At 36.6% G+C, this 9,755-nt stretch overlaps 1 protein-coding gene across 1 annotated transcript; it reads left to right on the top strand.

Moving 5' to 3' along the window:
* The first annotated feature begins 16 nt into the window (after positions 1-16).
* On the top strand, positions 17-9,414 carry LOC140238842 (epoxide hydrolase 4-like). The gene is made up of 6 exons (XM_072318741.1): positions 17-369; positions 3,179-3,303; positions 4,123-4,205; positions 6,600-6,798; positions 7,339-7,481; positions 8,912-9,414. The coding sequence occupies exons 1-6, from the start codon at positions 169-171 to the stop codon at positions 9,169-9,171; spliced, it is 1,011 nt and encodes a 336-aa protein (XP_072174842.1). The 5' UTR covers positions 17-168; the 3' UTR covers positions 9,172-9,414.
* Positions 9,415-9,755: the final 341 nt, after the last annotated feature.

Genomic DNA, 9,755 nt, shown 5'->3' with positions numbered 1-9,755 from the left:
CCATGCCACGCACCAACACTATGCTTTTGCGCTTGATCTGCGGTTTCACAATCCAGGCTTGAGCCGAGCTAAAACCACGTTCAGAGGGTCTCTTTGGCTATAGAAACGTAGCTAGGAATCAGCATAGCACCTTATCAGTTCTACCGTGACATCCATAGAAACATAGACATGGGCCTCTTCAAGCAAATCTTTGGCGTGTGCATCTTACTTGCAGCTTTTACTTTGAGTGTCATTAAAGGGATGATGATTTTAACATCGGCACTGATATTTCGGGGACGCAAGTGGATGTTCGAGGAAAAGGCGAGAGTTTCAAGACCATCTTGCATGGAAGACCCCAGTTTGGGTACTCACAAGTCCGTGCGAGTGAAGGTAGAGTCTATCACCTGACCACAAACTGTATAATTATGACTCTTGACTTTGTATTCATTGTTTCGATCTGAAGTGTTCTGCTTTTACCCCGACCAGACGCCGCCAAGCAAGCGACTGGGGCTGTGTATAGTTTAGAACACTCTATGTTGTTGTAGTTTATATTGACAATGAATAATCTTATTTATTTCATGACATGTATTTCTATATTTCTTTGTTCAGTCGATGATATAGATTCTACACCACAAGAGTAGCCTGGCCCCAACAACAGTGCAGTGGTCCATACACAATTTATTTTTGCTAACCTCATCATCATCATCATCATCTATACAGGAGTGTAGGTAGGCCTAGATCCTGTCATTGGGTCAAGTCTCCCGGTCGTCAGTGTTTGGTAGCACGAGTAACAGTCTATATCAAGCGTGGGCACGCGGATGTCAGACAATTTAAAAATGTTTGTCTGACCAGAACTTGTCTAAACCATGTTTCAAAGATAACAACAAAGAACAAGAAATAACAGTAGATTCTAACAAAAAAAATTCTAACAAAAATTACAAATCAATGCCATCCTGCCTATTGACACTGTTGTACCATATGATACAGACCTAACGTGATAGTAATAGTACACATCATTCCGTCGTTTGAAATAGGGTGATACCTGCCATTTACAAATAAGGACAGAAGGTCAAAGGATAAATCTATCAAGTTGACCCAATTCTACTCACAAACATGAGTTAAAAGGACTGGACAGTTCTGGTTAAGGTTAAAGGATGTGTACAGTTCTGGTTGAGGTGAGAATTTTATCAGATTCCTTCATCAGGTCCTTCATCAGATTCCTTTAAAAACAGTCTAAAAACTCGCCTGTTTAAGATTGCTCTTTATTTTGAATTTTGTATGTTCTTTACCTCCTTTACTTTTCTCTTCCTTCCGCGTCTAGAGCACTCTACAGAGTGGATTTGGCGCTATATAGGCCTAAATCATATCAATTATTATTATTATTATTAGCTTTCAATGTTTTGCAAGATATTCAGAATAGTATGAGATGTTAAAGAGCATGCAATTCTAAGGGGAATGAAAAGTTTATTTATTTGATGAAAATTGGTTTTCAAATGGCTGAGATATCCAAAAAAAAGTGATAATAATAAAAGGCAACAGGCCATGCCTTTTATTAGGATCTCTTTGTTTCACCTTGTTTTTTGATATCCCAGCCATTTCAAAACCGATTTTCATCAAATAAATGTTGAATCCTTCTTAAAATTGTACGCTCTTTCTCATTATCTCATAGGTTTCTCATTATCTCACTTAGGAATGTTATAAACCTGAATCCTCACCTCAACCAGTAGTGTACAGTTTATTATTGATATTAAAAACTCAAAGAGGCAAGTACAGTATTATATATTAAAGTGCGGTTATGAATATTTGAAGGAACTAATGGTGTGTTGGATTTCAGTCTCGGGTAAGCTTGATTCAAGTCATGCAATCAATCAACCAACCAATGAGTCACTCAATCAGTCAGGCAGTCAATTCAAAGACTTGTTGAGGACCATCCAACACTGACTGATGGTCAAATCCTTATTCCTGTATTTAAAGGACAAGTTCACCTTCATTAACATAAGGATTGAGAGAATGTAGCAATATTAGTAGAACACATCATTGAAAGTTTGGGGAAAATCGGACAATTCGTTCAAAAGTTATGGATTTTTGAAGTTTTTGTGCAGTCACCACTGGATGAGAAGACTACTGCAGTGTATGATGTCACATGCGTACAACAATATAAGGGAAATATAAAGAGAATTTCACAAAATTTCATCTTTTGAATAAAGTACACATTGCCTTGACTCGTTACTGACATATGTTATGGGTAATATTATTTCCACTGCCTTTAGAAAGAGGTAAGTCAAGTGCTCTTTTATTATGCGAAAAAAATGAAAATATGTTGAATTTTCTTCACATTTTCTTTATACTGTTGTACTCATATGATATCATGAGCCTTAGTAGTATCCTCATCCAGCGGTTCCAACACAAAAGTTCTAAAAATTCATAACTTTTGCATCGATTGTCCAATTTTCCTCAAACTTTCACTGATGTGTTCTACTAATATTGCTGCATTCTCTCAATCCTTATATCAATGAAGGTGAACTTGTCCTTTAAGTCTAGATATAGATACCCCGGTACCTATTTTATTAATTCATGATAAATTTTGCAAGCATGAATTAGCCTAGTAATATCACGTCACACACTGTAGTTTTCTATACTCTGTAGTATGGTAAGGGTACCACCTATCGGCAGGGTACCTTGACATCGGCACCCTGCGTATCATGGCTGTTTGCATATAGAACAAAAAGGTATGCGTGGGATTAAGTGTCATTAGCTATGAAAACAATAAAAACGAAGAAACAAAAATCAAACTCACAAACAAACTAACAAACCAAACTAAACACGTTTCAATTACACATCTGCTCAGTAACGACGCATGGCTGTGAAATTCACATGTATTACCTATGGAGGGAGAGGGTGCCGATTGCTAGGTACCCTTTTAAGCTGCGGGAAGAAAACGGATTGCATGCACTAAAATTGCACTATTTTAAAACGGAGATTCATAATCAACGAGACGGTCACGACATTCAAAACTGCAGTATTTATGGCATATTTGAGGTAAGAATTAGGTGAATTTGTTTTTATATTTTTGGAATAAACAAGCTACAGATCCTTAGGGTGACAATAGGTGGTACCCTCAATCATACATGTTTGATGTAATGTTTAGCCTGCAGAGATTCTAGATGTTAAAATGGGTCATTTTACATCTCCATCACAGGGGCTGAATTTCCATGTGGTGGTCTGTGGTGATCCCCAAAACCCTCTCATGCTCTTCCTCCATGGCTTCCCAGAGTGCTGGTATTCCTGGCGACACCAGATCAGGGAGTTCAGTAAAGATTACTAGTGAGTCCCATCCACTTATTTGAGTTTGTATAAATTACTGCATCATTTATGTGTGTGAAATTTCTCAATCAACATCGCAGTTTATACTGTAAGTGGAAATTTTCGTTGTGTTGAAATTTTAGTACATTTTTTGTGCAACCAGAAGCAAGTATGAAGATAAAAGCAAGCAAATATTTTCCCTTGCCATTAGTCGTGAAAATATCCACTTTTAAGGTACGACTTTGTTTGAAGATGTAGACACGATCTAGAGTTTTAAGAATACCCACAAAAGTATGCATATTTTACAAAAGTACATGTATAATCTCACAAATGTGATGTAAATGGATCATATGTAGCTATAGTGATACTAGATGGTGATATCGATGTACACAAAAAAAATTCAAGTGAATTTTGCAACATTTATTGCCAGAGCTTGGAATAAAGGCATTTTTCTTAACATTTATAAGCCAAGTTAAAACAATTGTCTCATTGATGAACATTTTAGATACCATTTCAAATGATATGATTATGAGAGGTTTCAATAGGATAAATCTTCAAATTTTAGTTAAATCAAAGCAGGATGTGAAAATAGGCAGTTTCATTTGTTGTGGGTCTATTAACTTTGCAGCCATTAAGAGTTAGCATACACACGTCTGAATTTAGTGTCTTAGCTGTCACTATCATAATTGTATTGATGTACCCTGAATGAATTCTTCATATTTTGATATCTGGTCATTGTAGTTATAATTATGAATACAGGTGTAACTATTTATCAAGCATTGCTGAGTCATAGTTAATTCGTTGTAATTATTTCACTTAAATTATTCTTGCTTGGAACAGCTGTGTAGCCTTCGATATGCGAGGTGTTGGAGAAACAGATGCCCCAGTTGGTGTGAAAAATTACTGCATGGATGAACTCGTTGGTAGGTGTAGCTGACACTTTATTCTGGTCTAGTAGATAATCATGTCTGTTAATTGCTTTCAAGTTGGGGTTTATTGAATAGGTTTGAATTTGATGTGTGGATTGAAGTCCTTCAGAATGCCAAGCAGAAATAAAAGTGCACAGTGTTAGGTGTTCATGTAAATGCCTTTGAAGGTGATATTTTATTAGAATGCTTCTGTTTTGGCCTGTTGTTGACATCAGGTATTAAAGAGAATAATAGATAGAACTGGATGTCAAATTCCCGCTAATAGTCAAAGTACAATTGTATCTTTACACCTGTATTTCACAGGTTGTAGCACACTGTTTTGTATGAAAGTTTTTGTGGTTAAAAGTAAATCTAGTAGTCAAGAATATTAATATTGACATTAGTAGTAATACATGTATTAGAGGTAGGGGATACCTTTTACAGACCTCCCAAAATGCAGCAAAACATTAAATATGAACCTCAGGGGACTTGTTTAGGCCACTGCTGAGAAATTTGGAAGTCAACAGTTATCTACAATTTGAATAATGCACAAAACTCAACTACTCAGTAGTTCTGTGTGTCAGCCACACTTAAAGGTCCAGTTTACCTTTAGGAGCAGTGATTTCAAAAATGTTCAAGACATCACATTTGATTCATATGTGTAGGTCTGTTGTATCATAAAACATCCTACCATATAAAATTTTTGCAATAAAGCCTAAAATATAAAGAGATATCAGTGTTTTTCTCAATAAACCGTAACTGTATACGCTTTAGTCTGGAAACATTTTTATTATAACTATGGTTTATATTTTGTGTATTTAACAACACTTGACATCGATTACACTGATTCAAATTTTTACAGTGGTTGTTTCTATCCCTAAATCACATTTTAGAACTATTTTAAAGCACTAATGCTGGGTTTTTGTTTCATATGCAAAAGGTAAATTGTGCCTTTAAGCCTTTTTGTTGCAGTCTTCTGTATTTTTTTATCTATACACACAAATCTAAAAGTATAAGAGCTGATGTAATAACATATAGAGTGTGTGGCAAGAATGTATATAGAAATGGTTGTAAGTTTTGATGAACTTTCTTCACAAAATATACATGGTGGACACACATGCAGTGCATGGGTCTGCAAAGGTAGCCTAGTAATGTACTGGAATTTACGGTGAGCCCCGAAAAAAATTCAATTCAAAATCTAACGGTCAATAAAAATGTACTAAATGGGGGGGGGGGGGGATGGATTCCGCCGCCCCCCCCCCCCCCCCCCCCCCCCCCCCGAGATCTCGGCCATCGGTGGTGCGATCGCGATGAAATTTTGCACGCGTGAGACCCACGTCATAATCTACAAGATTGTGTCATAAGATTTTTTGAAACAATCAATTTCTAATTTTAATTAATTAATTATGCAAATTAAGCTCAAGATCATATTTTAGCCTAATTAAAAGCGTTGAGAGTCTAATTTTTGATCTGTGTATCTGTTTTAGCATATTCAACAATTATACATCACAAAAAGTTCCAAAACTCATTTCAATTCTTATGTATTTTATTGTTTTCAGAATTTCTTATGTATTTCGTTGTTTTTCAACTTTTGTTTTTTCTTTGTTTTTTCATTGGAAATTGTCACTGACCATTTTTCTACCATAATTAGCACAAAATTAATAAATGAAAGTGATTAATTGTAAAAATAATCAGGTTTTTATGACTTTCATGACAGAGCACTGTTTTCCATAGGAAATGTACACAAAATCACAAAATTGTGCCCGTTTTGGGGCAACATTCCATTACAAAAATGGGCCTGGCTTCACAAAAGTATGCGCGGACGTTGCAAATTTGGTCTCAAAATTTGCGCAAGACTTGAACAAATAAAGTCAAGAAGCCTCGCGACGAGGCCTTCTCGCGTTACAGAATTATAGCGCGAAACGTCAAGGGGGGGCGGAATCCGCCCCCCCCCCCCCCCCCCCCGGCCCTTTTAGGGTTAAGGCATGCAAATGGAATTCCCTACCTTTAAAGAACAATGTATGAATGTTTAGAGATAATTTAATTACTGACCAAAATAAGTATGCATTATAGATTCGATACATTTTACATCATCCTACCACTTGTGGTCAAAATTGAAAATAAGTACTACAGTGCACTGCCATTATAACAAACTGAGTTACAGTGTATCACAAAATTTTGGATGAAACAAAGTAAAGTTCAGGTCCCATGATTATAATCTACCAATGTCTTTTTTAATGTACACTTATTTGTTCGGCTATACCAAAATTTCAAAATAGCGAAAGTAAACTGCAGGTCCCGAGGACTTGGTTATAACAGAAGTTGCTTGTGCTAGTTGTACATAATTGTAACATGTTGCAAATATTCTATTATAGTTTTGGGTGTTGTTGTGTATTTTTTTTTTCGCAGGTGATGTTCAGGAGCTGATGAAAGTATTAGGTTATTCATCATGCGTGCTCGTGGGCCATGACTGGGGTGGGGCTGTTGCCTGGCAGTTTGCAGCTCGTTTCCCTGACCTTGTGGACAGATTCATCAACATGAACATCCCCCACCCTGGTGTTTTCACCAGGGTGATGAACTCTGGCCTAGCTCAGCTGAGAATGTCTTGGTAACGCTCATTTGTAGAGATGATGATATCAGTATGATGATGATGGTAGTGTCAGTAGAACATAGCTTAGGAGTAGTAGATGATTGGTACCTAGTGACAGTTCCAATGACAATGGAAACAACAATGATGTTGATGATGTTGATGATGATGATTTTGATATAACAATACTGTAATTGGTAGGCATTATTATCAATACTATTATCAATCATCATCACCAATAATATTCATGACTTTGTAGTCTTCTGAAGTATGGTATGTAATTAACACTACTCTTCTTAGACACTGAGATGATGCTAAGAATCAACACAAAATTGACATTTGTGCATAGCAGTTGAGTATAAGATTCAAAGGCAGAATTCATGTTCTATTCTTTATGTAATTTATGAAGTGCAACAGAATCAAGTTTACACTGACCATGTTGACTTGCTAAGCAACTTGTCATAAATGTATAGGTATTTCTGTCTCTGTCCTTTTTTTTTTACTCTCATACACTGTAAGAGACATCACATAGTTCGTATTCTCTTTTTCCAACTGCTGTAGGTACATCATGTTCTTCCAGCTTCCAAAGTTGCCAGAAATCATGATACGCATGGGTGACTACAAGATGATTGCTATGGCTTGCAAGAAGGGTCCCACAACAGATGAGGATATTGAAGCCTTCAAATACTCCATGAGTAGACCAGGTAAACTAGTTTGCAGGCATATTTAAAATGTAAAAAGGGTCATTTTTCCAAGTCTTTGTAACACATTAGCCACAAGCATACTGGCAAAAGATTGCGAGTGTAAGATCGCAATCTTTAAGATCTCGAAGTTCTGCCAGGGTGACCACAAACTTCCTGCAAAACTTCTTACTCAAACTAGGTATGTTTCCCAGGCCCCCATCAATCTTCTCGCTCTTTGGGCAGTATGAATGCTTGCAACTGAAACATGAAAGTTTGTCATGTGACCAGTCCACCGTCTGTTTGCAGGGTGTGCCTCTGAAATGCACAGCCATTGTGATGTAAGGTGTTCATTGTTACACCGCAATCACTAGCCATCAGACAGCATACTCTTTCTGCTTTTTTGCACATGTACACTAGTAACCCAAACTTCAAGAATTTCAAGATCAAGAAGTTTGGCTGCCAGTGTGAATGGATGACCAAAGTTAATAAAGACATCATGATCTTGAACCTCGTGATCTCTTGTGAGTGTGACCATGGCTATTGTAAGAAAACTTTGAGAGCACTTGAGTTTTGATCTTTGATATCCTACCCGCAAACAGTCAACTGCAGTCCTTTTTGATATTTCATATATATATACATAGAGTTTATAAAATTATTGAAAAAACTGAAAAAGGTATGAATTCTGTTTAATGAAAAGGAATTAAATTTTTATTTTTTATTTTAAGTACATGAAAAGAAGGAAGTATAGTTACGAGGGTTTTCATGTCAGTTTGTCATCCTACACGCCTCTTTTGCAAAAGAAAGAGAAATAGAATGAGCAATCAATTAACTAGCAAAAGCAATGGATGGCCATGTGGAATCACATGTTATATGTCAATTTGCAATGACAGTTGATTGCAATTTGTTAGTACCCTGTACTTCACCAATTGGTATTGTGCAAGCTAGTGATTGATTGCCTGATGGTATATGCCAGTGATTTGAAATCCCTGTTGTTCTCTACCACAGTGCTATGTATATAAACCTAAGAGTGCCTGTCGTACATGCCATATGTTTGCAATACAATTAATTGCAGATTAGGACTTGTAGAACAATCTTTGTAAGTTGTTGAATTGGTGATCAAGAACGAAATTCAATTCAATTTAATTCAGTTATGTCATTTCTTGAAATCACATTAAACATATTTACAGAGATATGTGAGTCAAAAGAGGAAATCGCACAAAAGCCCGGGGCTTGGAAATAGAGATTTCCTTAAATTGATAGAACAAGAAAGAAATAACCACTATTGAAGGAAAAAGTTTCCAGTGTAAAGACAATAAGCAGTGCAGAAGTGTTACTCAAAGAATACTATGTTTAAAAGCTTTCCTCATTATCAAATTGTCAGCTGTCTGGTTTTTTGTTTGAAATCTGGGTGAATGGTAATCAAAACTACTTCTTTGTCTTTCATGCCATAGGCCATGCTACATCTTTCATCAACTACTACCGGGCTGCTGTCAGATACAGGCAACCTGCAAAGCTGGACATGATCCGCTGCCCCACCCTCCTGATCTGGGGGACAGGTGATTTCTTCCTGCACGCCGACAACTCCTACGGCACGGAGAAGTACTGCGAAACTTTCACAGTTGAGCGCATAGAGGGTGGCGATCACTTCATTCAGCAGGAGAGACCCAGCGAGGTCAATGACATCATGCGTAGTTTTCTTAGCGCCCACTAACTTAAGACAAGAAAACTGTGCCTTAAAGTGCAAGCTTTCCGTGCCAGTTGCCCTATTGTTTTTAATGCAAAACTTGTACTTACATATTATGTGATTATTCAAGATTGAAGAGAGAAGAATCTGTTACGTTCTTTGAAGTGGACCTGCAGTGAACAACTGTTCAAGGTTAAACTAAGGGATAGTATAGTATTGGTGGAGATGAGGATTGGGCTTTTAACTTTTTGTGAGATATCAAGAAACCATTCATGAAATGATATAGAGCATACTATTATAAGAGGAATTCAAAGTTCATTAGATGATAATTGGTTCTGGAATGCCTTAGACATCCAAAACAAAGTAAAACAAAGTGATTCTAATAAAAGATGGGTCCCACCTTTTATTAGGATTGCCCTGTTTTGGATATCTCGGTCATTTCAAAACCAATTTTCATCAGATAAATATTGAATTCCTCTTAGAATTACATGCTCTTTCATTTTTCTTAAGAGGTTTCTCATTATCTCAACAAAAAAAAAAAAAAATGTGAGAAACCTGAAGTAAGACCTCAACCAAAACTATACAATCCCTTTAAGCAGGTTTAAGATTTT

This window comes from Diadema setosum, chromosome 2, assembly GCF_964275005.1.
Source record: "Diadema setosum chromosome 2, eeDiaSeto1, whole genome shotgun sequence".
NCBI classification, from domain to species: Eukaryota; Metazoa; Echinodermata; class Echinoidea; order Diadematoida; family Diadematidae; genus Diadema; species Diadema setosum.
This window is presented reverse-complemented; position numbering and strand designations above follow the sequence as displayed.